Here is a 26,601-nt window from a genome sequence, read left to right as displayed (position 1 = left end):
CTAGTACTTAGGGAGCAGAAGCTCATGTACTTGTCGATGCCGATGAACTAACTCATAGTAGACCTTGCTCACGCGTCCATACTTGAGGTCAATACTGAAGAACACATGCATGGTTCGCCCTCACGAAAACGACACCGATCGACATCATCCGCAAAGCCAGCCAATGCAAATTAATCAAAATGTCGCCAAAAATCTTATCAATGCAAGCTCGATGACTCGACTCCGTGACCACCCTTCATCTTCACCGGTACCGGCTGTGCCTTCGACCACATGTAGAGCTTGGAAGCAAACACGCCATCCGTAGGCCGGTGGCCGCAGGAGTCGCCGCCGGCGGCGTAGAGCCGAACCTGTAGCGGCGGAGGGGTGGCAGCAGCCGCGTGTCGTCCGTGACCGGGTCCCCCACGGCGAGGACGCCCGGCCCGGAGGGGCGCGTGCTGTGGAGGAGGACGCGGCCGTGGCGCGCGTCGACGGCGCGCCAGCCGCCGCGGAAGGAGCATGCAGGAAGATGAGGTGGGGACGAAGCGGGCCGTCACCCGCCCTTCCTCGACGCGGGCGGTGCTGCGGAAGAAGCCGAGCATGGGGACCGCCGCCCGCCATGCGGAAGAAGACGGCGGGGTGGTCCCACCTCGACACTCCACCTTCCAACCAGGATGACGATGGCTGTGCCTGACATGTGGGGCCTTGGAGGCATGTTGTGCTGGGCACGGCTATCACTCAAAACTTCCTTTTGTGCAAAATCACCTTGAATTTAGCGAGCACTAATGCTATATTTTTGTAGAGAATAACTCGAGTAAAATGAGCATTCTAATTGCATATGCAAGCTAAAGTAGTTTTGAGTACATTTTGATGAGTATACAGAGGGAAAACATGTTGTTCAGAACAGTATAAAACTGACTTACTCCGAAAGGCAGGCGGTTCGCCAAGCACGAACAAACACAACAGTCTCCATGAAGTCAAAACGGTTTTAAATTAAGGATAACAATTCCGGCCGCAACCATTCACAAGTGAATGTTTACAGCCACAATATTACAAAATCAAGCAAGAAGCAATACTTAGATCGTGATTACAGCAAAACCCATTAAAAGCAAATTCCAGAGACACTGAGACTAAAAACACTAGGTCTGAAGTCTACTCCTGAAATTCCAATCCATGCTTGTTGAAGAAATCCATGTAACTTCCAGCTTGCGACACAGTTCTCCTTCAGAGTAATTTTCTGCTCCTCTTTAGATAACATCGACCACATTCTTGTCCAGAAGGTCCCCCTTCCATGTGCATCCAATTAGCTAGATCACTATTACTGCTTTGGCCAGCTAGTTGCTGACTTGGCTGGAAGTTTTGCCGATGCTGCAGCTAAAGGAACTCGTTTGTTTGGCTATCCTGATAGTTTGGATGATCCAACAGCAATCAAGAGAAGCCAGTGTAATATTCCAAAATTTATAATATTTATTTGAGTGAAAGTTTGCAAGAATCATGAAAATCTGACAGGTGGATGAAACCTAAATAAAAATGGAGTGTTGTTGCTGAAACTGCCCATGGGCCAAAATACGGACGGCCATACCCGAGCCCATTCAAGCCCATACAAATACAGACTACGACGAGGCCCACCATGGTTGGTTTGCGGACCCAGCAGAGAAGCAGCGAGTCTCTAGGCCCAATAGAGAATTCCTCCCCTCTACAAGCACCACAGCACTCGGCTTCTCCCCTCCCTCCCCGCCCGCACTCCACCCGCGCCGCCGCCTCCCCCTCCCCCTCCGATCCGGGCGCCGGCCATGGCGCTCGCCTTCGATGAGTTCGGGCGCCCCTTCATCATCCTCCGGGAGCAGGAGCAGAAGACGCGCCTGCGCGGCCTCGACGCGCAGAAGGCCAACATAGCCGCCGGCAAGGCCGTCGCGCGGATCCTCCGCACCTCGCTCGGACCCAAGGGCATGGACAAGATGCTCCAGTCCCCCGACGGCGACGTCACCATCAGTACGCATCTGCTTCGCTGCTTTTTTCTTTCCTTGTCTGTGTGGACGGTAGCTCCCAGTTTAGCTTAGGGTTGGGATTTGGGGTTGGGGGGGGGGGGCGCTAGGGTTTTAGTGGCGCGTGCTGGGCGAGAGATCTAGGGTTGCGCAGGGCCGTTGCTCTTGATTTAGTCAAGGCGGCGTCTAGTTTGTTGGCAACTACACAATTCCTGTAGCTGTTCATGATCCCATTTTAGTGCCAGCCTACGTTTACAAGCTGTTTCGCCCCTCATTTGCTGCTGTTATGCTCAATTCAAGCGCCCCTACAGTTACAGTTTAGGATCCTTGCAATGGATCGATTGGGACATGAAGTGTTGATCTGGACTTCTGGAGATCTAGTTTGGTTTACTGCAAGTGCTATCTAACTGTTCGCTGGTTCAGACTTCAGGGTTGTATATATAAGTTATCTCGCAGTTCATTTCCTCTTCTATTACTTTGCTTACTGAAAGTGCGCTACCTTGTGAATTCCAGCGAATGATGGGGCGACGATCCTGGAGCAGATGGATGTTGACAACCAGATTGCCAAGCTGATGGTGGAGCTGTCACGCAGCCAGGACTATGAAATCGGGGATGGTACCACGGGGGTTGTCGTCATGGCAGGGGCTCTCCTGGAGCAGGCTGAGAAGCTTCTGGAGCGTGGTATTCACCCAATTAGGGTTGCTGAAGGCTATGAGATGGCGTCAAGGATAGCGTCTGAGCACCTAGAGCGCATCTCCCATAAGTATGAGTTCACTGCCGACAACATTGAGCCACTGGTTCAGACCTGCATGACAACTCTATCGTCAAAGATGTAAGTCATAATGAACTGAGATATTCGGTTCAATCAGTTAGCTTTATGATACAGAACTTACTATTTTCATTTATGGCCTTATGGTTATTGTTTACATAGTTTCTTGGAGGAGCATAACAGAAAAATTTCTGTTAGGCAAGTGGTACCTGCTGTGAAACTTTTGAGGCTTTTCCATTTTATCTGAGCCAGCCTAATAGGACTAGGTTAGAAGATTTTAGTGGTTCTCACATGTTACTAATCATTGATTCATTTGTGAACCTTTTTTCCCTCTTATTTTTAGTCCTTAAGAACATTATCAACTATGCAGTTCTTCACCTAGAACGAAGTTTTTGCACCTCCTGTTTATCTACCAGAAAAGATATTTTCTACTCTTCGAATGATTCCAGTAGATTCACTGTACAAAAAAAACATTTCTGATGTCTCCATTGTTCTTATTCTGCAGTGTTAACCGTTGCAAGCGGGCACTGGCAGAGATTGCTGTCAAAGCAGTCCTTGCAGTTGCTGATTTGGAGAGGAAGGATGTTAACTTAGATTTAATTAAAGTAGAAGGCAAGGTTGGTGGGAAGCTGGAGGACACTGAGCTTATATATGGAATTGTTGTTGACAAAGATATGAGCCACCCACAAATGCCAAAGAGAATTGAGGATGCTAAGATTGCCATCCTAACGTGCCCATTCGAGCCCCCGAAGCCTAAGACAAAGCATAAGGTTGACATTGACACTGTAGAGAAATTCCAGACGCTGCGTGAACAAGAGCAGAAATACTTTGACGAAATGGTTCAGAAGTGCAAGGTAAACTCTAAACTGTTCAAATAACACAGAATATCAATGTTGTTAATACCTGAGTGGCTGAGTATAATGTTTTGTAAGTGCATAACTATCACGTTTATCTGGATGTGTGATCTGTAATTAAAATATTTATGTTGTTATTTTGCTTAGATTCCATTTGTTTCCTGTCACTTTGTAGTAATTACAGTGATAAAATTCTGAAAGACATCCTCTTCCAGTTATCGGTTTCCCGATGTTTGCTTTGCTAAATTTAATTCAAAATTTTTTGGTAGGATGCTGGCGCGACCCTGGTTATTTGTCAATGGGGCTTCGATGATGAAGCCAATCATTTGTTGATGAACAGAAATCTGCCAGCTGTGAGATGGGTTGGTGGTGTTGAATTGGAATTGATTGCCATTGCTACAGGTCAACATGCCTATATCTCAATCTTGTATGACTATAGATGGCTTTTGATTTTGTCCAGTACCTAACATAGCTGAGTGCAGGAGGACGGATTGTTCCGAGATTCGAGGAGTTGAGTCCTGAAAAGCTTGGGAAGGTATCACTCTTCTGTATCATATTAGTGTGGTGTTCATTTACACAGTTAGTCAGAGATCATTTGTGGATACAATACTTGCCCTTCTATTTTTATCATATTTTGAAGCCACTGATTGATTGTTAATGACTCTGTATAATGAGCATTATTAGTTGGATAGACAGGTGCACTCTTATAGTCTTATTGCTGCTATATATATACTGAATTTTAACTGGTTCATGTGAGTTTTTGAAGGAGGATTTGATTTTAGCTAGCCAATAAACTGAATATATAATATCCATCAAGGTTAATTATCATCCCATTCTTGGTAGCATAGGTGTTTGATTTAGCTATTGTTTCTTGACCACGTGACTTGAAAGGCCCATTGAATTTTATCATACATAGAAAATACTCTGCAGTGACCTTATTGTATTGCAAGTTGTGATATCTTACATATTTTGCTTGCTCTTTTTGAATAGGCTGGATTAGTCAGAGAGAAGTCCTTCGGAACAACGAAGGACCGGATGCTTTACATTGAGCAGTGTGCCAATTCCAGAGCTGTAACTATTTTCATTCGTGGTGGTATGTCCTGATGTATTATCCTTTTTCTTCCTTCATAATAACATATACACGAGTTCATCTCCTTTACTAGGTCATGCCTGTTTAATGCATCAATTTTTTTAATCTTACTTGGAGACACTCCATAGTTCATACTGGATAAAAAGTGAAGTGATTGTATATTTTTTTGTCAGAGCAATGCCATGTGGTGATTTCACTATTCTGATTGGACTATCCATCAAAGACCTAAATAACTTTTTGTAATAATATTGCATCATGAACCCAGACTGTAATAAATTTGTGCAGTGGGACTTACAAAAAGATTAGGAGGACAATAAACTTATGAAAACTATGCTGGTTGTTTTCTAATATCATATCTTGAATTAACTCATTTGAGTCATCACCTATGCTTGAGGATATTTCCTAATTTGGTGATAAAACTAACTGCTGCTGTACAGGAAACAAAATGATGATTGAGGAGACCAAGCGCAGTCTTCATGATGCTCTCTGTGTGGCAAGGAATCTAATCCGCAATAACTCAATTGTGTATGGTGGCGGCTCAGCAGAGATATCTTGTTCAATTGCTGTTGAAACCGCTGCAGATCGGCACCCTGGAGTTGAGCAGGTATGTGTTGGCTTTGAAATTTTTCTATGAAAAAGGATGCAATTTGTACCTTCTGATCAAGCTTTTTTTTATACAGTATGCTATCAGGTCGTTTGCTGATGCATTAGATGCTGTTCCACTAGCCTTGGCTGAAAACAGTGGTTTGCCACCAATTGACACTTTAACTGCAGTAAAAGCTCAACAAGTAAAGGTATCGCACTTTGTACATTGTTTCTTGAAATATGTTTTTTTAGTAGCTGTGGCATCTTGATACCATGCAATGGCTGTGGATTTCTTCACTTTTCAGTCTGATCGTTCCCAACTCTTGGGTTTGGTGATTTTAATTGACATTTTGTGTCACTAACTATAGTGCATGCTCTTGTACCGTATAACACTTAATGTGGTTGTTGCTGCACTTGATTTATCACTAAAGCTCTTTGTAGTGTTGCTAAATGGTTTTCTTGCAGTTTCATTCCTTGTAAAAATTATTGTTTGGAAACTCCAGTGACACACGCGACTACTGAACACCTTTGCAGGAGAGCAATCCCCACTGCGGCATCGACTGCAATGACGTTGGCACGAACGACATGAAAGAACAGAACGTCTTCGAGACACTGATCGGCAAGCAGCAGCAGATCCTACTTGCCACTCAGGTGGTGAAGATGATCCTCAAGATTGACGACGTCATCTCACCATCCGAATACTGATGAACCCGAGCGGCGACGGGCAGCTATGCTTGATGGCAGTTCAGTCTATTAGGCAGGCATTGCTGGGGTGGTGGTGATTTGCTGGGGTCCGCTTGTTGCATTCGATGAGCTGCCTACCTGTTTTTGTGTGATGCTTGCGAGATTGTTTGTATTGCATGATAGGACCGAAGGATACGCTTGCTATTAGCCTACCTCTTCAGATGTTTGCAGTATTGTTTCTTTGTTAGAGTTTTCACGGCTTTTGTTGAAGCCTTGTCCATTTCAGATCCTTCGGAAACTATCTCTTCTGGACGGCGTTACAATCCAAAAGCGCGCCACTATGTCTAAGGCTACCCTGGCTGGACCCTAAGCCAGGTCGGTCCAACACTACATGGAACCCTAGACATAAGCACGAGGCAGGTTCCAGTGCTGACAGTCTAAATAAAACCAATTGCCAATGGTATATCGCAATCTCACTTAAATTCTTGTTTGGTTTGAGAAATGGAATGGTCCATCACCATCTCATTCCTTCTTCAGATTATGAACATCATTTACACACAAGTAATGGGGCCATCCTACCAAAATTCATTGGATCTACCTCCTGATGCACCAGACATCTAAGATGTGATGATTTCTCAAACCAAACATCCCATAAGTTTATGTGACATTAGTTATCAAACCAAACACCGATCTCCTCGCGGGTTTTAGTGTCTTTCACATCAGTCTTTTTATACATCCATTCAATATACTTAACATTGAACCTTCCCTTCCCTTTCCTCCTTTCTTTATGTAGCAGAAGATTCCTTTCCCCATTGCAACTTCAACTGGCCTGAAACAAGCAATGTTGAGTCATTTTCAGGAAGCAGTCAAGTCAACTAACTAGTCAACCAACACATGTATTGGAATGAGTCCTCTGTTTGAATGATGAGCCCTTTGAACAGGGGCTCGAATGGTGGGTACTCACCGTCACTGAAGCATGGCCCCATCAGAGTAGGCACTGCCGCATAGACTCCAAGGGCCAAGCATCACTAGTTGCTATGAAGTTTTATGCCTGCTGAATCTGCATGTGTGTTTACTTCATCATATGCATCAGCCGCAGCTAGTAGCCCTGTTGTTCTCCACCATGCATGTCACAACCAATCCTCCACACCTCCTCCTCCTCACCATCTTGCTCCTGACTACTTGTGGTGCACTAGGACAACAGCATCCCGATGGCGGTTGCGTTCCCGCTGAGAGGGCCGCCTTGCTCTCCTTCAAGAAGGGCATCACAGTCGACATCGCCAATCGCCTCGCTTCATGGCACGGCCGAGACTGCTGCAAGTGGACAGGTGTCAGGTGCAGCAGCAACGAGACCGGCCGAGTCCTCGAGCTTCGCCTTCGCAATGAGAAAACAGACCTCCACCGTGTTCCGGTGTGCGAAGATGACAACGCTTTATCCGGCGAGATAAGTTCCTCTTTGCTCCACCTAGAACAACTAGAGCACATGGACCTTAGTGGAAATTGCTTGGTAGAGTATGGAAAGAATATACCTTCATTCTTGGGCTCGATGAAGAATTTGAGATATCTGAACCTTTCTTTCATACCATCCTTTGGTGAAGTTCCACCTCAGCTTGGTAACCTGTCTAGGTTGCAGTACCTTGATCTTGGCTTCAATGATCCTTATTCCATGAAATACTCATCGGACATCAACTGGTTAAAAAATCTTCATTCGCTACAGCACCTAAGCATGAGACATGTAAATCTTTCACAAATATCTGACTGGCCTCAAATACTCAATGGGATTCCATCGCTAAGAGTCATTGATTTTCGGGACTGCTCCCTTGAAAGCGCAAACCAATCACTTCCACATATGAATCTCACAAAGCTCCAGAAGCTTGATCTTTCTTCGAATAATTTCGACCACGAAATTTCATATTGTTGGTTTTGGAAAGCGACAAGCCTCAAGTACCTCGATATTAGTGTTCACAGATTTTTTGGCGAATTTCATGACGCGTTAGAAAACATGTCATCCCTCCAGGTGCTTGATTTATCATATAGCCTTCACTCCCGCCTGTTGATGAAAGGTCTTCAGAACAACCTGGTGATGAAAGGAAACTATAACAATCTTTGCAGTTTGGAAATCTTAGACCTCAGCGATAATGGAATTAAGTTGATGGAGAGGTTGCCACAATGCACATGGGACAATTTGCTGGAGCTACATCTCAGAGACAATAATTTCACTGGAACCCTGCCAAATTTGACCGGGAACTTCACCAACTTGATTATTCTTGACCTCAGTGCCAACAACCTCATTGGAAGCATCCCACCGGAGCTTGGGTATCTATCTAGCCTAACTGCCCTTCACCTTGGCAACAATCACCTTAACGGAACTATACCCAACAAAATTGGAGCCTTGACCAATTTGACTTCTTTGGATCTAAGCAACAACAACTTGAATGGTATCATTACAGAAGAACATTTTGCAGGTCTAATCAGCTTAAAGAAACTAAACCTGGCTTCCAATAATTTGAAGGTTGTAGTAGGTGCACATTGGTTTCCACCCTTCAGGCTTCAGCAACAGCTTGAAATAACTGAACTTGATCTTTCAAGCAATGCTCTAATAGACAAGATTCCTAATTGGTTCTGGCAAACATTTTCACTGGCAACAGATATTGACATCTCCAACAACCAGTTAAGTGGTGCTTGCCGGCAGATTTGAGTGGCATGTCCTTCCTAATGCTTAACCTCAGTTCAAACCAGCTTACTGGAAAAATACGACAGTTTCCGAGAAATATCACCATATTAGACATCTCTAGAAATTCATTTTCAGGACCACTACCATCAATTGAAGCTCCACAACTCAAGATACTGCTTATGTTCTCAAATCAAATTGGTGGTAGCATTCCAGAATCATTTTGTACACTGAAAGAACTGCTCGATCTCGACTTGTCAAGTAATGTTTTGGAGGGCAAAATTCCTCATTGTTTTGAGTTCAAGGACATAAGTTTCCTGCAATTATCCAATAACAGTTTGTCAGGATATTTCCCTGCATTTTTGCGTAAATGCACTCATCTAGGCTTCTTAGATCTTGGATGGAACAAATTCTTTGGAAGGTTGCCTGACTGGATTGGGGAGGTGAACGAATTACAGTTTCTACGACTAAGCCACAATATGTTTTCTGGGAACATTCCTGTAGAAATTACATATCTTAACCATCTTCAATACTTGGATCTGTCAAGTAACAACATTATCTGGTGTTATACCGTGTCATATATCAAACTTAACTGGTATGACTAAGAAGGGTTTGCAGACTCCAGGTTTATATGCATATCGATTTGGAAATGAAACCGGATCTACCACTATGGTAAATCAATTCGAAGATGTATTGTCAATAATAACAAAAGGGCAGCAACTTAAATATGGAGCAGGATTGGCATATTACATGGGCATTGATTTATCAGGCAACTCCTTAACTGGTGAAGTTCCCTCGGGTATCACTTCCCTCGATGCCTTAATAAATTTGAATTTATCATCAAACTACCTGGTGGCCGCGCTTTGTCCTGGTGGCCGCGCTGGGATCTGCATCCATCTCCGTCACTGCTCCCCTTCTGCTCAAAATCCGATCAAATCCTCCCGATCTGTAGGCGTGTAGGCCGGATCCCCTACCCAGGTAGCTAAAACTCCCTCTATTTCTTCCTCATTGATTTGATTAGTGCAACATGCTTAATAAATAGGACTGAAACTATTGGGTGTTTGATTGGTGCTCGATTTGCATATATTATTGGGTGCTTGATTGGTGCTCGATTTGCATATATTATTGGGTGCTCGATTGGTGCTAGTATTGTTCATATGAAATTTAGAAGCAATCAAATTTCTTAGTACTGTCCATATGAAATTGATGTGATGCTTGTAGTCATGTTATGGTAACTGAATTGAATCAAAGTTTTTTTTCTTCATTCAAGAATGGCTGATAAGGCAGATTGGTCTGATGCCAATACGAGTCATTTCATTGATATCTGTAAAGGAGAGATAAAAGCTGGGAATAGGCCGTTGGGATTTTTCAATAGAACTGGTTGGAAAAATGTTATATCTAAGCATGAAGAAAAAACTGGTCAGAAGCTAACAAAGAAACAACTGAAGAACAAGTGGGACAATATGATAAAGGAATATACATGGTTCATAGAGTTGAAGAATAGTGCAACTGGGCTTGGATGGAATGAGGCAAAGCAAACTGTTGAGTGCTCTAAAGAATGGTGGGATGAACACCTAGCTGTAAGCATTGTACTCATTATTGATTATTCATTTTTAATTCTTTCATATTGTGTTACTTGCTAATTAACCATTTGTTTCATTTAATTTTAGAGGTGCAATAATCCTGAGAAAGGTATCAAATGCAACCATGTGAGGTTTAGAAAACAAGGGCCAAAGCACCTTGATGATCTGCATATATTGTTTGATAAGATACATATCAGTGGTGCTAGTGCGTCCTGCCCTGGAGATATATTCTCTGATGAGTCAAGTGGTGACGATGTGAGTGAGGTAAAAAAACTCAAGACATTGATGATGTGAAGTTGGTTGCTTTGAAGAAATCAAAGCCAGGGAAAAAGAAACGCAAGGAACACTCTAGTTCTATTGAAGAGAAGCATGAGAAGAACCCATTCTTTCAACTGTACAAGAACACATGTTTGAAGATAGAAACAGCAGCAGATAAGATATCCTCAAGTGTTGAAGCTTCATCTACTCCAACCAATCCAGTCCCAAGCATTTCAGAGGTCATGAAGATGGGGAAAGATTGTGGAGTGCAAGAAAAAAACTGTTCTAATGCACACAACCACCTTCCTGATCATCAAACCTGAATTTAGGGAGGTCTTTAGCTCCCTGGAAACAAAAGAAGGAAGGTTTGATTTGATTGAGAGAGAGCATGAAAAGAAGCTGTTGAAGCGTCAGTAGAATTATTCCCTAATTTATCTAGTATTGTGAACCAATATTTGTTTATTTTTCTTTGTTGAGAATGATTAGTTGTCTGTTATTTGCCTTTGTTGAGAACCATTAGTTGCCTGTGAACCAATATTTGTTGAGACTATTTGAGAAACATTGGTTATATGTTTATATGATGTTCATATATTTGTGTTGTCCATCCATATGATGTTCATATATTTGGTTATGTGCTTCTGCTATCTGAATGGAATAATTGAACTTGTGTCTGTAGATGGATGCCAACATGGAAGAATTGGCCAAAAAGGGGTACAAGGGATTATTGCTTCTAGTTGAACTTTCCCAGCAGGTTGCTATCATTGGTCAAATGGGAAACATGTACACGAAATGGTATTTCAACAAAGCAGAATACAGGGAAACATCAAAAACTGGACTTTAATGGGTTATGAGGTGCTTTGGTCGTCCGAGGTACTTTTATAAGATGTTTCGAATGAGTACTGATATTTTCATGGCACTACATGATTTGCTCATCTCGAATTACAGTTTGACCTTAACTAACAATGTTTCATCAATTGAGTCATTGGTGATGTTTCTATGGATCGTCGGAGGACCCCAATCATTTTCACAAGCTGAAAATCGTTTTACACGGTTGCTATAGATAGTTCACACCAAGTTTCATGAAGTATTGAATTGTTTGCGCAAGTTAGCAAAGGACAATATCAAACCAAGAGATCCAACTTTCTGTACTGAGCATGAAAGGGTGAAAGAGGACTGTTTCTGGGCTTATTTCAAAGGCGTTATTGGAGCTATAGACCGTTCACATGTTAAAGTTGCCATTCCAGCAGAGGAAGTGGTTAACCACACATGTTGACATGGATATACATCTCAGAATGTGCTAGCTGTTTGTGACTTTGATATGAGGTTTATCTTTGCGGTTGCTGGTTGGCTGGGTTCTGCACATGACACGCGGATCCTCAATCATGCATTAGCGAATTTTCCTTCATTTCCCGTGGCTCCCAAAGGTATACACTATTCCTTAAGAGTTAGTAATAGTTCTATTATTGTTTTCCTTTGCTGATTTGATTTAGTTTTATAGGAAAATATTATCTGGTGGACTCTGGTTATCCAAACCGAGTAGGATATCTTGCCCCTTTCAATGGAAGCACATACCATATACCAGAATTCTGGCTTCATTCTGGGCGTCCTCCTCAAGGGAAGTACGAGATTTTTAATTTCTTGCATTCATCCCTTCGAAATGTCATTGAGCGGGCTTTCAGAGTCTTGAAGTAGAAGTGGCGTATTTTGAAGGACATGCCAAGTTTCTCCCTCGTACTCAGAAGCGTATTATTCTTGCTTGTATGGCATTGCATAATTTTATTCGTGAGAGCAATTTGCATGATAAAGAGTTCGATAGAATGTGATGCTGATGAGGACTACCTACTACAACAAACATGTGGCACAACCCAAACATAAGGAGATGAGAGTCCAGATGGGGAGAATGAGGATACCATCAATACCATTCGCAGTAGAATAGCTGATGCTTTGGTTAGTGTGAGAGGGAGATAATTATGTGAACCATATGTTAATGGTGGACATTATTATATGAACCATATGTCCTTTGTCAAATGTTATCTTTGTATTCATGTGGACCAATGGTAATGGTGGATGCAAAAGTTAAAAAAAATTAAGTTTTCCTTTCTAAAATGGTAGTTTACATGTGATTCAATGAACAACACGGTGTGTTACGATCAATTTGCATAGTAACGGTCCCTTAGACCTTCCAGGGGCATTACAGACATTTCTTGCCAAACATGCAGTTTCACAGCCGTTTCAACCAAACGGCTTTCAGCTTTTTCACAGCTCACAGTTGCTTCTTCCACAGCTCACAGCCCACAACAGCTTTTTTCACAGCCACAGCCCAACCAAACAGACCCTAAGGCTACCCTGGACCCTAAGCCAGGTCGGTCCAACACCATATAGAACCCTAAACATAAGCATGAGGCAGATTCCGGTGCTGACACTCTAAATAAAACCAATTGCCAATGGTATATCGTAATCTCACTTAAATTCTTGTTTGGTTTGAGAAATAGAATGGTCCATCACCACCTTTTTTTTTGAAAGGAAGATCCATCACCACCTCATTCCTTCCTCAGATTATGAACATCATTTACACATGAGTAATGGGGCCATCCTACCAAAATTCATCGGATCTACCTCCTAATGCACCACAGACATCTACGATGAGATGATTTCTCAAACCAAACATTCCATAAGTGGACCAACCCAATCTCCTCCGGGTTTTAGTATCTTTGTATTAAGAAGGAGAATAACGTTTTTGTTACATCGCGGGCCAACCGGGCGCACGCACACGAAAAATCGTCAAAGTTCAGCTACACTAAACAACCAGAATCGAATCAGCTCTACCAACAAGAGCTAGCACTGTCCTAACAAACTTGCTGACGCCGGCACCACACCAGATATATATTTGACATTGAATCTTCCCTTCCCTCCTTTCTTTATGTAGCAGATTTGTTTCCCCATTGCAACTTCAACTGGCCTGAAACAAGCAAAATGTTGGTCATTTTCAGGAAGCAGGCAAGTCAACTAACTAGTCAACCAACAAATGTATTGGAATGAGCCCTCTGTTTAAATGATGAGCCCTTTGAACAGGCTCGAATGGTGGTGGGTACTCACCGTCACTGAAGCATGCATGGCCCATCAGAGTAGGCACTGCCGCATAGACTCCAAGGGCCAAGCATCACTAGTTGCTATGAAGTTTTATGTACGCTGAATCTGCATGTGTGTAAATCAACTCCAACGAACCCCTCATCTGGCTCCTAACTTTTAAAGAGCTCTCATCTGAAACATCTGTGCCATGATGTGCTGGTGACTGCTGCATTTTTATTTCTTTTTTAGTTTTTGGTATTGTCAAAGAACATATGTTGCTCAGGATACATGGGAAATTAGTGCTCTCAAACACCTCTGCACTGTATTAGTTCAGCTGTATTATATATTATCCATCAAGGATTTCTACAGCAACGTTCAGAGCTGTACTTCAGGGACTTCGATATTTGAGATTCGAGACTGACTTCATTTGATTCTTCAGAACACTCTTAACTGCAGAGATGATTGTCTTCATTTTGGGAAATACTTCAGTTGGTGGATCAGATAAGGCTGAGAGTTACAGTGTACAGAATCTTCATTTTTTTTCCTTTCATAAACCTTTCAGATGGAATTAAAAATTATAACAAGTAAAGATTCAGTAGATAGATGTGGCTCACGTTAAACTTATCATAAAACCCAAAAACCAATGTTCCAGCTAACACGGTTTCTAGTGTTTCACTATTCTGCTGCGTGTGCATCATGATGATCATGAAGCCAACGGCCATTGTGGTGGTAAATTCTCTTAAAATAGTTGACAGTCGCATTTTCATATATACCCCAGGCTGGACTCCGCACGAGAAGGTGCTGCGATGGTAAAAAGTTTGCTCAGTGACTACGGATGCACATAGCACAAACACAGGTACACAACAAAAACTATTGAATCAATCATTCCATTATCTTAGCAAAGGTAGGTAAGGAAGTAGAAAAGATGCACACTTATAACCTACAATTACACCCTACAGTACAGTACCTACATTTGAGAGAAAAACATGAATCACATTATGATTGATTCACATGTACAGAGTGTTATCCAGTAGTAGAACTAACTCAGATTTTTCCTCTTCCGACCCTCCATATCCCTGATAACATTGCCCTCAAACTCAAAAATCTCGCAACTATATATATGTTTGTGATATGGCGGCAAGTGGGATTTCCAAAGTAGTATCTCAAATTTTCCACGAGGCGGAAACTTCATAGAAATAATATCTATCATAGTTATGTTGGGAGCCTCTTCATCGTCAAGCCCTATACGATATTGGTTATGAACAACACAATATTGAATAGTTTCAGTTACTCTGCGAAGAAATATACGATCATTTTCCATTCCAAAATCACTTAGGCTTCTTCTAGATAAACGTTCATTTTGCCGCCTGTTCTCCTTGATGCATTCAAGAATCTTGCGCCAATTATGAGCACCAGGAATAGCCTTTAACAGGTTAGCTAAGTTGTTTAAACTTATGAAAGTCCCAGCGAACGGTGCATATATGCCTTGGTCAAAGTGCTCATCAAGTATTGTCACTGCTATGGATGCTAACTTCGGTTGCTCTTCAGGGTCTGCACTTCCAAATAGAAGTGCCTTGAAGAAGTACCAATATGCTTCTTGTGACAAAAAGTTCAAGCTAAGAGCTTGCGTTGTTCCAAAGTTTATGATATCCTTTGACCGGCTTGTGACTATAATTTTACTGCGGGTTGAAACACTATTTTGATAAGCAGAGTGCAATCTTCTCCATGCACTCTCATCAACAATCCCAACTAATTCAACAATAACCAGAAATATTTCTTCATTTGAGTCATCATTTTGATATTTGATTCTGCCTTGATCTCTTAAGGAACACTGCCTTTCTTCTCTGTAATCATAATCGTTTAAGAGAACAATACGAAAAAAGTGATTACGCACCCTTTCGTCGCGGCAAACATGCTCAACAAGAGTAGTTTTTCCAACTTTTCCTGGACCAACAATAGGTAGGACGCCAATTTTTCCATCAACAGGAGGTTCTTCATGCAGCAAGAAGTTAATGACCCGTTCCATCTCCACTTGGCGCCCAAACATGCAGTTTTCAATAAACAGATATGTGCTATATGGCTGGCGAAACATAGGAGGGTAGTTTCTCAGGAAAATAACAAACTCACTCATACCGGCAATGGCGACCTCTAAACATTCAAGCATATCTTCTATCTCTTTTATACCATATTTACTTCTGCAAGAGAGACGAACACGCTTAGCAGAACTGAATTTAGACAAGGATAAGGAGCGGCTCGCACCACGGCCATTGCCCTTCTTCTCTTCTTCTTGGGCTTGCTGTATGAAGGTGTCTAGCATGTAGTAACCTCGGTACATAACTTCTTTTAGCATTTTCAGTTGCTGAAGTATTGCTTCGTTTGTGATGCGCCTCACCTCTGCCTCCTCGACAGTGACACGAACACGCATAAGCATCCATTGCAACCTCTCCCTGTTCTTCCCCTTCGATGATGCTGCAGGCTTCAAGTATCTGTCAATCAAGAAGGAGATTGATCTATTAACAAGTTCACCCATGACGACGGAGATGATTGTCTCCATTTTGGGAAATAACACGGTTGCAAGGTGGTTTGGGGATCAAACAAAGCTGAGAGGAGTTATATATATAGTGTAGTCTCTCCCTTTCAGGTGGTGCATGGTCTTCATTCTTTTCTTTGACTAAGCCTTTCACACGGTGTTGGGAATATCTTGGAAGACGGGCAAAAGATTTTGCGGACGTGTTCCACATCAACCTTCGTAAGACAAAACCAGTGTTTCGTTTAATACCATTTTTAATTTTTCACTATTCTGCTGTTGTGCATCGATCAGTGACCAGCTACCATATGACGATCACGAAGGCAATGGTCATAAGTGGTGAGCTTGATTCTCTTAAAATAGCTGATAGTATAGTAGCATTTCCATATATAATGCAAGCTAGACTCCTCATGAGAAGGTGCTGCAATGGAGAAGGGACATGCCGCGTGTGCTTTCTGTTTATGTGAAAACTGAAATAGTGTTTGATCAAGACTAGAAACAGGGCAAAACAAGGATTTAATGGAAGTGGAGAACAGCAGTCGCAGGGCTGATTTGCAAAGAAGTTACTTCGATGGTGATGGGCTCTGCGTGACTAGCCAAAGACTCGAGAGTCAAGAGCTGTACCTTTGTCAGCTGGTAGGTGACTTAGACCACTGGAGTTGACTTGACTGACCTAGTATCCTTTCTTGTCCCCCTCTCGTCCACCTGCTGGTATTTTCCTGAAGAAGAAAGAGTCCCCAAATAGAGATTTTTTTTCTTTCTGCAGTCCTGGCTTATTATAGACAAACGGCACCGACGTGGAGGATCGCCTTCACAATACATGGTCTTTCTCCAAAGAGGAGGACAAAGGTCAGGTCATCAGTTTCTCTGAAGAGTAAAATACGTGTAGAGATTTTGGAACAAGTGTGAAAGATGATTGGCGTTTTAAGATGAATGGTCCTTGACGTGGAAGAGCTAATCATGCCCATGATGACGCCTGGACTGCAAGAGCACGTTTTGTTGCTCATGTTTGCAAGGCTGAAAGGGTCCATGATCATTTTGGAACAATTGATTATGTTCTTGTGTGACCATGGCTTTGCGGATGGTGAGCTAGCATTCAGAGAAGGATGTTACATGAAACATCAAACTCGTGTATCAAATTGCTTTTCTCTGTTTTCATCTGTATACTTGGCTACTTGCATGAAAGCATTGGGATTTTGTTGACCACCTCTCATCTGATGAGAATGTATACAACGGCACAGCGCTCTTGTTTATTTCTCGTCCCAAATTAATTATTTACGCAAAATACCAATGTAGTTCATTTTATCCACTTTTTATGTCGACCATTGATCCAAAATATTTATAAACATATGGATATGTTGCTCAGTATAAAGCCCCAGTTTCAAACTTCCAACAACCTAACTGCTAATTTTAAAACAAAGAATAATTCTAACTTGGAGCGCGACAGCGTCGAAATCTAAGTGCCGACAGTCCTTAGGTGTATCTCCTAATTTTACTGTCGGACACAAAGTCCAACAATAATAGGATGCTTGACTGCAGGAGACCAGCAGTTGCAGGCCCGATTTGCAAAGAAGTTGCATAGAAGTTACTAGAGGATCGGGAGTCGAGAGAAGGGAGAAGAAAAGCTGGCTGAAACATACTGTTTTGTGATGCACTTGACGAACCACCAACTAGGATCACAACCAGCTTTTGTCCCGGTTGGAGCTTCCAACCCGGAGTAAACTCCCAACTAGGATAAAAAGAGGTTTGCTTTTATCCCTATTGGAATTTTCAACCGGAACAAAAGCTCCTCGCCTATATAATCGCAAGATAGAGATCTTTCTTCCTCTTCGAGCCCGAACCACTCCACTCCATAAGACAGAGAGCTTCATCCTCCTCTCCATGACGCCGAAGCAAGCCTAGGGGAGGCGCTGCCCGATTTTTTTCCTCATTTCCATGAGGATTTCACTTATCCAAAGTGTTGTGAAGGTTAGCTCTTCATCCTCCATTCATTTATTGTTGTTATGCTTTGTTTTATGGTTTAGAGAGGGAGAAAAATGAGTTGGTTAGAATGAGGGAGAATGGAGAGGATTTTTATTTATACATGTTTTTGAGTTAGAATGTGATGGATAGTGTGCTTGTTATATATGATTCGTATTAGTTAAGACAACTTGATGTGTAGAATGGAGATGGATAGTTTGCTAGAATGTGAAGGAGAAAACGGAGAGTAAATATGAGGTAGAATGGAAAGGATTTTCAATATTATGTATGAGAAAAAAAATTAGAGTAAATATATTTTTACTATTTAGTCTTTGTAAGAAAATTAAGGTAAATAAATTGTAGGTGTAAGAAAATAGAATTCGGTCATTGCTACATTTTCCATGTCACTATAGTTTAACAATTAATAATTGTATTTGTTTGACCAACAATTTATTTATCTCGTGTTTAATGCAAGAACTAAATATTATAAACAATAATCCTATATGAAACCCTATGTTTATTTTCCATGTAATATGATACAGATAGACCGGCAATGGATGTACCACCTCCGTTCCTCCAATCCCAGTTAACATAACATGCTTATGCTATTCTCTACACATAACTCAATTTTCTCCGAAGTCCACGGAGAGTCACCTCCGCTCCTCCGGTAGCAGAAAATAATAGTAGAATAGAAGAGCTTCGAGTCCACAAACTCTGGCCGAATATCATAAAAGAATGTTGAAATAATTATCAAAATATCTTTTGAAGCCTAATTATCATAATAGAAGTATGCTGGCCCAATATCCTCTTTAGGTAAAGATTTATTTACTGACCTTGACCTAGCGGCTTTTGGTTAGTTTTGGCTTGCCACCGTGGGCCATGCTCAGTGGATAGATCTTTTGTTTGGACGAGCTATTGTCTGTGTGCCACCACACTTCTATTGTAAGATCATGGCACTTGCTCCAAAAGATGTTTGAACAATTATTTCAAGATTCCTGTATGATATTCAGTCAGAATGTGTGGACTCTAAGGTCTTCTGTTCTTCGAATCCACAAACCTAGGCTGAATATCATAAATTATGTTTAGAATAACATTTCAAGATTCCTTTATGATATTCATCCCGACTGCGTGGATCTGAAGATCTTTTGTTGTGCCATTATTTTCTGCTATTGGATATGTGGAGGTGACTCTCGATAGACTTCGGAGAAGATTGAGTTAAGTGTAGAGATGGCTTGGAGGGCGAACATTTTGCTATGTTGTACCATCTTATGAGTGTAATTTCTATATGTATCTTCGGCTATGTTGTACCATCTTTATTGTGTTGTTATGAGTGTAATCTCTATATGTATCTTTAGTGATTGTTATGAATGTAGAATGATGTAATTTTCATGTGAATTGTTTCAATCCATTATAAAGTTCTTTATCTAATACGAAGAATTATATTCATTTTCATGCGTAATAGGATGCGTAATATGGGTTCATATGATAATATGATAATTGATTATGAAAGCTTGCAATGGTTTTGCTCCAGGCATTACCTGATTAAATAATGCTGATGAGCAGTCTTTGAGCCGCATGCCATGGACTCGAAATTGGCAAGAAGTCTCGTTCGCAACATTAGCATGACCGCATGAACAGCTGCGAGGTGCCTCCACGCGTGGGCGTGAAGAAGCCTCGGCCGCGACGCGGGGTGCGCGTCGGGCAGACATTCCGTCGAAAAGCTGCCGGGCGTGCCACGGCGGTTTCAGTGTGTCAACCGCCGCGCTTGGGCGTCGCGTCGCGTCGCGGGAGGAGTAAAGTGGCAAGCGGCGACGCATTCGCGACGAGGTGGTGCCGTGGTGGCGGTCGGCGGCGAGGGTGAGGCGGCGGGCTGGTGGCGGCGGTGGATGGAAATGAGGACTGCCAGCTGTGCAATCCCCGCTTCGCTGTCGCCCAGGCGGCCAGGCCCCATCTGCCCAGTCAGAGCCGCAACCCAACACCAGGCTGGGCTGGACCTTGGGCCGAACCAGGTGGGCCGGCCGTGGTGGGAGCAGCAGAATCAGATGAGCTGCAACTGATGGATTCCCGCCGCACGAGCCCGCGCCTCCCTCGTCTGCAAGCGCTGGCGCCGCCTCGTCTCCGGCCCCCGCTTCCTCCGCAGGTACCGCGAGCTCCACCGCACGCCGCCCATGCTCCCTCTGCAACATCGCGGACGATTCGGAGGGCGCCACGGCCGGCTTCGTCGCCACGGCCGCCTTCTGCTCTCCGGACGCGGACCTCAGCGATTGCAGCCCGCTCGACGCCCGCCACGGCCGTGTCCTCCTCCAGTGCCCTGGGAGCTCGGGGGACGTCCTCATGGTCTGGGATCCCATCGCCGACAAGGCGCTGGAGCTGCCCATTCCCGATCTGCGGCGGTACACCCACAGCTGGACGGCGGCGGTCCTCTGCGCCGCCACCGGCCCATGCCACCACCTCGATTGCCACCGCGGACCCTTCCTCGTCGTTTATGCGGGCTCTGGTGGTTCTGGGGAGGCGTTCATCTGCACCTACTCATCTGATGCTGGTACCTGGGGCGAGCCGATCACCGCAGAGCTGCCCCTGGACTATGTCGTCTTGATGCCCAGTGTGCTTGTGGGGAATGCACTCTACTTTGGGTTCCCCTCAAGAAAAACACTCCCAAAGTATGATCTGGAATCGCACGAGATCTCTCTACTTGGAGTGCCACATACACAATACCTCTGGCGACATTTCATCCTCGATGGTGGGCTAGCGTTAGCCACCGTACAAGAATCCAAACTCTGCATCTGGAGGAAGGCTGGCCCTGAAGTGGATGCGGGATGAACACAAGACAGAGTCATTGAGCTCGAGACGCTGGTCCCAGATCGATGATGCCTTCTTCACCTCGCCTAATGTGTTTGGCTTCGCCGATGGTGTTGATGTGATTTTCCTGAGGGCAGGCTTTACGCTCTTCACAATTGATCTAAAGACCTATGAGGTGAAGAAGGTCTGCAAGGGCAAGAACATCTACTCCGCCATTCCTTACATGAGCTTCTGCACTCCGCCAGGTACAATCTTGCTCGGATCTTGGTTTTGCAATATTCAGAACGGGTTATAATTTAGTTAATAGCGTCAAAATTGGACGATAGGCTCAACAACTACGAATTATTAAAAGTGCAATATTGCAATCTGATACAAAACCGAATTGTTTGCCTAAATTTTCTCAGATGGTAGGGCTCTGAAAACTTAGCCTAGCTAGGCCAGGAAGGTATGCAGTAGGAGGGATAGTTAAAAAGAAATTACTTTGGTGAGCTTTTTCATTCATTAATATTAGATATCATCTGTCAATGTTACTTAATAACATCCAAATGGATGCATGGCAATATCGGTGCTAAACTTAAGGGCATATTATCTTAGTGAGTTTATACAGATATTGCTGTGAATAATGAGCTGCTGCTGTTTAGTTGGTGAGAAACAAGCATTCATCAAGGGCTAATTTCATCCCTCAATAAGCTTATTTTATTTCCAAATTCCGTACATTTGTGCAGCACTTGGAGCTGCCTGTACTGATGAAGGATCAAGCGTGTGTGCCTCAGGTGCATGAAACAATTAAGTTGCTCATGTGAGAGCTTCTTGATCAACGGAGAATTGAGTAGTAGTAGTAACGGAGAATTAAGTTTCAGAGTTTCTGTGTTTTTAAGCTGGAGTTTCTTAAGAACTTTTCATCTTGATCTTCCGTTTCATGTATATGCCAGTTTCTGCATTAATTTGCTTTTGATTACTATTAGGGTAGTATAATTTGTTTGTCCTAAACATCATAACCGTAGTTATATATTTAGAATAGTAGAGGTATATGTAAGGTGACTAGGAATTTTGGCTATGCCTAGGCCCACACAAACTCGGACAAGCGGGGCCCACGCCTCACCCGGTCCCACTCCCGTTTTCCCCGTCCCGCCGGCCGCCAGAGCCAGGCGACACCAGCGCCGCGGGCACCCCAACGCGGCGCGCGTCATCCCTCGAATCCCGGCGGCCGCGCCAGCTCCCGAACCCCGGCGGCGTCGCAACTTAACCCTACTCCTTGCTTCCCCCAACCCCGACGCCTCGTCCCCCACTCGGCGGCGGCGGAGGAATCCCCACTCGCCCCGGCAGCCCGACGGCGCCCTACCCCAGCGCTCGGAGGTGGCCCGACGCCCTCCAATCGTCGTACCTGCCGGCGACGAGGAGGAGGCGAGGAGCAAGCAGTGCTAGTCAGATTGGCACCCACCCCGACGGACCAAACCCTCGCGCCGCCACCCACCATCATGGCGCCGCCGCCTTCACCACAGCCGCCGGAGCTGATGGAGGAGCTCGTCGAGGAGATCCTCCTCCACTTCCCGCCGCACGAGCCCGCGCTCCTCGTCCGCGCCGCGCTCGTCTGCAAGCACTGGTGCCGCCTCATCTCCGGCCCCGGCTTCCGCCGCAGGTTCCGCGAGCTCCACCGCACGCCGCCCATGCTTGGGTTCCACTACAGAGGCATCTCCGACGACGGCCGCAACGTCGGCCGCTTCGTGCCCACGGCCGCCTTCCGCTCGCCGCGCGCCGAGAGCCGCTCCTGGCGCGCGCTCGGCGCCCGCCACGGCCGCAACGTCGGCCGCTTCGTGCCCACGGCCGCCTTCCGCTCGCCGCGCGCCGCCGAGAGCCGCTCCTGGCGCGCGCTCGACGCCCGCCACGGCCGCGTCCTCCTCCGATGCCCCGGGGAACCCTTTGGTACCGACATCGTCCTCGCCGTCTGGGATCCCATCACGGACGAGAAGCGGAAGCTGCCACTCCTGCCGCGGAACAGGTCGAGATGGGGCGCGGCGATTCTGTGCTCCGCTGCCGGCGCCTGCGATCACCTCGATTGCCACCGTGGACCCTTCCTCGTGGTTTTTGTGGGCAGTAACTTGGGGGGAACATGCATCTGCACCTACTCATCCGACGCTGCTGCCTGGAGCCAGGCAATCTCTACTCCGGGAACAGGGGACTGCGTTGATCCCTTGATGCGCAGTGCTCTCATCGGTAATGCACTCTACTTCGGGCTTGTCAAGAAAACCAAAGCTCTCAGGTACGATTTGGAATCACGCGAAATGTCTTGGGTTCAACTACCACCGACATACCACAATTTCGAGCTGCGTGTGCTCACAACCACGGAAGACGATGGACTGGGGCTCGTCACCGCACATAGCAACAAAATCTACATGTGGTCGAGGAAGGCTGGTCCTCCTAATACTGGATGGACACAAGACAGAGTCATTGAGCTTGAAAGGCTGCTCCCTATTGACGCCGTCTTGGCCTCACCTGATGTGGTTGGCTTCGCGGAGGGTATTGGTGTCGTCTTTGTGACGGCGAACAATGTGCTCTTCACTATTGATCTGAAGACCTGCAAGGTGAAGAAGGTTTGCGAGGGCAGAGGAATCCGCGGCGTTGTTCCTTACATGAGCTTCTACACTCCAGGTATAGGCGTACAGCTTTGCTTAGTTTTTGGTTTTGAAATGTTCAGAATAAGTAATATTCTAGCTGCTAACATGAAATTTGGATGACATGCTGGGTAATGAATTTATGGAAGTGGAGTATCATAATCTTTATCAAACTGGGTTGATCCTGCCTAAATCAGTTCATGTTGGACCATCTTTGAAACTTGTTGGATTTCGATACGAGGATATGCCTAGGAGTTTATTCATTTATTTTGCTTGTTATGCTCTGACAGTACGTACACTTCTGACAACTTACCCAGCTGGTACCCTCAGCCATGGAGGTCTGCAACAGGAGTGATAATAAAAAATACACCAGTTTAATTTGTTGCCCGTGCCTATCTTTGATCCTGTTCATCCATTAGCTCTGATGTGTCCATGTGACTTAACTACGATGCTAAACTAAGGAACATTATTTATCTTGACTCCATTGTCTTTAATTGAGATTGTGCGAGTGTTGCTGTTAACTGCTTTTGCTGTGAATAATTTAGCTATAGCTGTTTGGTTGGTGAGATGCAAATGTTTATTAGTAGCAACTTTGACTCCCTAATCATCTGATTTTGTTCTCAAGATTTGTAAATTTCTGCAGCATTAGGAGCAGCTTGTACAGCTGAGGGACCAAGTGCCGGTGGCTCAAGTGCATGAAAAAGTGAAGTTACTCATGTGAGAGGTTCTGAAGCAAGAGGGAAAACTGGAGAGTAGTAGTAATTGTAAAAAAACTGAGATCTATGGTGGAACAGCACCCTTTGCATCAGTGAGATTGGGCGATTTGTCGGCCTTTACGGCTTGTGTTTCTTAAGCAGTAATTTCGCTTAAACTTTTTAGCTTGATCATTGGCTATAAGTTCTGCCTGGCTTGTATGTAAGCTGGTAACTCCTGTATTGTCCTACTTGATCTCTTACTTTGTGCTCCGGTATTCCTGCTTGTGATGAAAACCTGAAATCTGCAATTCTGTATGCTCCATGTTGGTACATAGAATTTGTGTGGTTCAGCTCCTTGTGGGCTTGTGGCTTATAATTGATTGGATAACCAGGAACTTGGGTTGTGATATTACTTTTGTGGCCAATCTGGTAAACATCCAGAGTCACACACTTTATATCTGTGAATCTTGAAAATCACAACGCGGTGAGGAAAACACCATTTGTCACAACGCGTCCCCTAGTTTCACCTGAGCAGCTACATCTGCCTCATGCTTAGTTTTTCTCGGTTGTTTATGTGTCTACATGTAACTACATTTTAGAACTTATTTGTGTGGGTGCGTCCAGTCGATCCGCATTGTAACAATAATTGAAAGATACGTAGCTCTCCTACGTATTTTAAGAAAAAAAATTTAGCTTGTGCAATGAACCACAAGGATCGGAATTCCTTTTTTTGTTTTTGTGTCCTGGCATCATCGAAGAATAACAGTACATCAGTTTTCACTCCAGGGCACATCAACTTTCATCTTGATTACATCTGTAGGACTGTAGTGGTATAGTTTGTTCTACTAGGCATGTACTGGCCGCTCATGCTCGGCTTCCTCGGCAGCGTCCCCGTCGCCGTCGCCGTCGACGTCGCGCGCTTCGTGCCCGCGCCCCCCTTCCGCGCGCCGCCTGCGGGGGCTCGACGCGCGCCACGGCCGCGTCCTCCTCCACGCCACGCCCTAGTGCGAGGAGGGCCTCCTCGCCGTCTGGGACCCCGTCACCGACGAGCAGCGGGACCTGCCCGCGCCGCCGCGGCCCCCTCGCGCGTACACGTGGAGCTGGAGTGCCGCGGTGCTCTGCGCCGCCAGCCCGGGCGCGGCCGCTGCGACCACCTCGGCTGCCGCCGAGGTCCCTTCCTCGCTGTCCACGTGGGCACCACTCATACCATCACGTTCGTCCGTGTCTACTCATCGGAGGCTGGTGCGTGGAGCTTGGCCGCCATTGCTCATAATCTACCCTGTGACCGCTTCGTGTTGGAGCTAAGTGCCCTTGTGGGGGATGCGGGGGGTCTACTTCAAGTGCTACCATATGGTTCGAGCGCGAGAATCCTCGAGTACAATGTGGCCACGCGGGAAGTTGCTGTGATTCGCCTAACACCCGATCGAGTGCTACAATTGGCAGAGAATTGTGCTCATGGCTTCGGATGATGGTAGATTGGGATTCGCCGGCTCTACCTGTGGTTGAAGGAGATTGGTACCAATGGAGATGTAACATGGGCACAAAGGAGGGTCGTTGACCTTGATGTGCTACTCCCGATGGGTGCCCTCGTGGCCGGAACTCATGTGGCTGCCGTCGTCGGAAGGTGTTGGAGTCGTTCTCCTGAGGACTGCTGTTGGATTTTTCATTGTCGGTCTGAAGTCCGGCCGGTCAGATCAAGAAGCTAGGAGAGGGTCATGACTATTATGACATTGTTCCTTACATGAGCTTCTGCACTCCAGGTACAGCTTTACTTAATTTCTGATTCACCAGCATTCAGAGTGTTTAGTATTTCAGTTCCTTACATGAAAATGTGTGAATGTGTCTATGGAAATGGAATATCTGAAGCTCATGTAATATGGATTGCTCCTACGTACCATTTCTTTCTTGTTATGGACAATCCTTAGAATTGGCTAAATGGTGTAACCCTGACGATTGTTCTAAAGTCAGGCTAAGCCAAGAGTGTATACGACGAGATAGAAACCTAAAAATTCATTGCATTGACAGCACAGAAACGTACCTTTTCTTTTGAATCATTGGTGCAAGGAATACTCATAGTCTCCGTTGGCTCTGAAGTTAGAGCATCTCCAACCCCACTCTCATCTCACCTCCTACTCCCCATTTAGGAGGGAGAAACGTAAAAATCCACTCCAACGAACCCCTCATCTGGCTCCTAACTTTGAGAGAGCTCTCATCTGAAACATGTAGGAGCCCCCGCTGCGAACTCTCATTTGAGCGTCAGGCACAACGGCGCGCCACCATGGACCTCCCTCTGCGGCTCCACAGAGCCGCTGCCGCGGCGTCCTCGCTACTACGAGCAGCGGCGAACAAGGCGTCGCACGCGCGCGGCGTGAGCTAGCTGTGAGGCCAGGGAGCCGCATCACTCATCAGGAGCGGCGCGAGGCGAGTTTGCAGGCAGGCGTGGCGGCTGCAGGCTTGCTGTGGATTTGAGAAAGAGGAAAAGCTA

At 45.0% G+C, this 26,601-nt stretch overlaps 6 protein-coding genes across 6 annotated transcripts; 5 read left to right on the top strand and 1 right to left on the bottom strand.

Annotated features, from left to right (window-relative positions):
- The first annotated feature begins 1,700 nt into the window (after positions 1 to 1,700).
- Positions 1,701 to 6,223, top strand: LOC117844729 (T-complex protein 1 subunit epsilon). Its single transcript, XM_034725500.2, has 9 exons — positions 1,701 to 1,968; positions 2,475 to 2,793; positions 3,236 to 3,584; positions 3,854 to 3,986; positions 4,067 to 4,119; positions 4,575 to 4,677; positions 5,112 to 5,278; positions 5,355 to 5,468; positions 5,794 to 6,223. The coding sequence occupies exons 1-9, from the start codon at positions 1,770 to 1,772 to the stop codon at positions 5,962 to 5,964; spliced, it is 1,608 nt and encodes a 535-aa protein (XP_034581391.1). The 5' UTR covers positions 1,701 to 1,769; the 3' UTR covers positions 5,965 to 6,223.
- Positions 6,224 to 6,371: 148 nt separating this feature from the next.
- On the top strand, positions 6,372 to 8,788 carry LOC117844728 (receptor-like protein EIX1). The gene has a single exon (XM_034725499.2). It carries the CDS (start codon positions 7,028 to 7,030, stop codon positions 8,639 to 8,641), a length of 1,614 nt encoding a protein of 537 aa, XP_034581390.1. The 5' UTR covers positions 6,372 to 7,027; the 3' UTR covers positions 8,642 to 8,788.
- Positions 8,789 to 9,452: 664 nt separating this feature from the next.
- On the top strand, positions 9,453 to 11,046 carry LOC117844730 (uncharacterized). The gene is given in 5 exon segments (XM_072292014.1): positions 9,453 to 9,592; positions 9,885 to 10,194; positions 10,285 to 10,467; positions 10,470 to 10,730; positions 10,732 to 11,046. Coding segments are annotated over 4 exon segments (894 nt in total). The 5' UTR covers positions 9,453 to 9,592; position 9,885; the 3' UTR covers positions 10,873 to 11,046.
- Positions 11,047 to 14,428: 3,382 nt separating this feature from the next.
- Positions 14,429 to 16,096, bottom strand: LOC117842605 (putative disease resistance protein RGA3). The gene has a single exon (XM_072291744.1). The coding sequence runs from the start codon at positions 16,076 to 16,078 to the stop codon at positions 14,564 to 14,566; it is 1,515 nt and encodes a 504-aa protein (XP_072147845.1). The 5' UTR covers positions 16,079 to 16,096; the 3' UTR covers positions 14,429 to 14,563.
- Positions 16,097 to 22,208: 6,112 nt separating this feature from the next.
- Positions 22,209 to 24,431, top strand: LOC117842601 (uncharacterized). The gene is made up of 2 exons (XM_034723081.2): positions 22,209 to 23,458; positions 24,065 to 24,431. Exons 1-2 carry the CDS (start codon positions 22,288 to 22,290, stop codon positions 24,118 to 24,120), a joined length of 1,227 nt encoding a protein of 408 aa, XP_034578972.1. The 5' UTR covers positions 22,209 to 22,287; the 3' UTR covers positions 24,121 to 24,431.
- Positions 24,432 to 24,967: 536 nt separating this feature from the next.
- On the top strand, positions 24,968 to 26,243 carry LOC140221771 (uncharacterized). Its single transcript, XM_072291719.1, has 3 exons — positions 24,968 to 25,039; positions 25,131 to 25,358; positions 25,659 to 26,243. The coding sequence occupies exons 1-3, from the start codon at positions 24,968 to 24,970 to the stop codon at positions 25,833 to 25,835; spliced, it is 477 nt and encodes a 158-aa protein (XP_072147820.1). The 3' UTR covers positions 25,836 to 26,243.
- The last annotated feature ends 358 nt before the right edge of the window (positions 26,244 to 26,601 follow it).

This window comes from Setaria viridis, chromosome 2 (genome assembly GCF_005286985.2).
Source record: "Setaria viridis chromosome 2, Setaria_viridis_v4.0, whole genome shotgun sequence".
Taxonomy (NCBI): Eukaryota; Viridiplantae; Streptophyta; class Magnoliopsida; order Poales; family Poaceae; genus Setaria; species Setaria viridis.
Note: the sequence above shows the minus strand (reverse complement) of the source record. Positions and strands in the feature narration are given on the sequence as shown.

Excerpts from the sequence above, each read along its gene's own strand:
- LOC117844728 (XM_034725499.2), top strand. The coding sequence starts at position 7,028 with ATGCATCAGCCGCAGCTAGTAGCCCTGTTGTTCTCCACCATGCATGTC.
- LOC117842601 (XM_034723081.2), top strand. The coding sequence starts at position 22,288 with ATGGCGCCGCCGCCTTCACCACAGCCGCCGGAGCTGATGGAGGAGCTC. Across the intron at positions 23,459-24,064 it reads CATGAGCTTCTACACTCCAG|CATTAGGAGCAGCTTGTACA; the intron begins GTATAGGCGTAC and ends AAATTTCTGCAG.
- LOC140221771 (XM_072291719.1), top strand. The coding sequence starts at position 24,968 with ATGTACTGGCCGCTCATGCTCGGCTTCCTCGGCAGCGTCCCCGTCGCC. Across the intron at positions 25,040-25,130 it reads CCGTCGACGTCGCGCGCTTC|GGCCTCCTCGCCGTCTGGGA; the intron begins GTGCCCGCGCCC and ends TAGTGCGAGGAG. Across the intron at positions 25,359-25,658 it reads TGTCTACTCATCGGAGGCTG|AAAGGAGGGTCGTTGACCTT; the intron begins GTGCGTGGAGCT and ends TAACATGGGCAC.
- LOC117842605 (XM_072291744.1), bottom strand. The coding sequence starts at position 16,078 with ATGGAGACAATCATCTCCGTCGTCATGGGTGAACTTGTTAATAGATCA.
- LOC117844729 (XM_034725500.2), top strand. The coding sequence starts at position 1,770 with ATGGCGCTCGCCTTCGATGAGTTCGGGCGCCCCTTCATCATCCTCCGG. Across the intron at positions 2,794-3,235 it reads ACAACTCTATCGTCAAAGAT|TGTTAACCGTTGCAAGCGGG; the intron begins GTAAGTCATAAT and ends CTTATTCTGCAG. Across the intron at positions 5,279-5,354 it reads GGCACCCTGGAGTTGAGCAG|TATGCTATCAGGTCGTTTGC; the intron begins GTATGTGTTGGC and ends TTTTTTATACAG.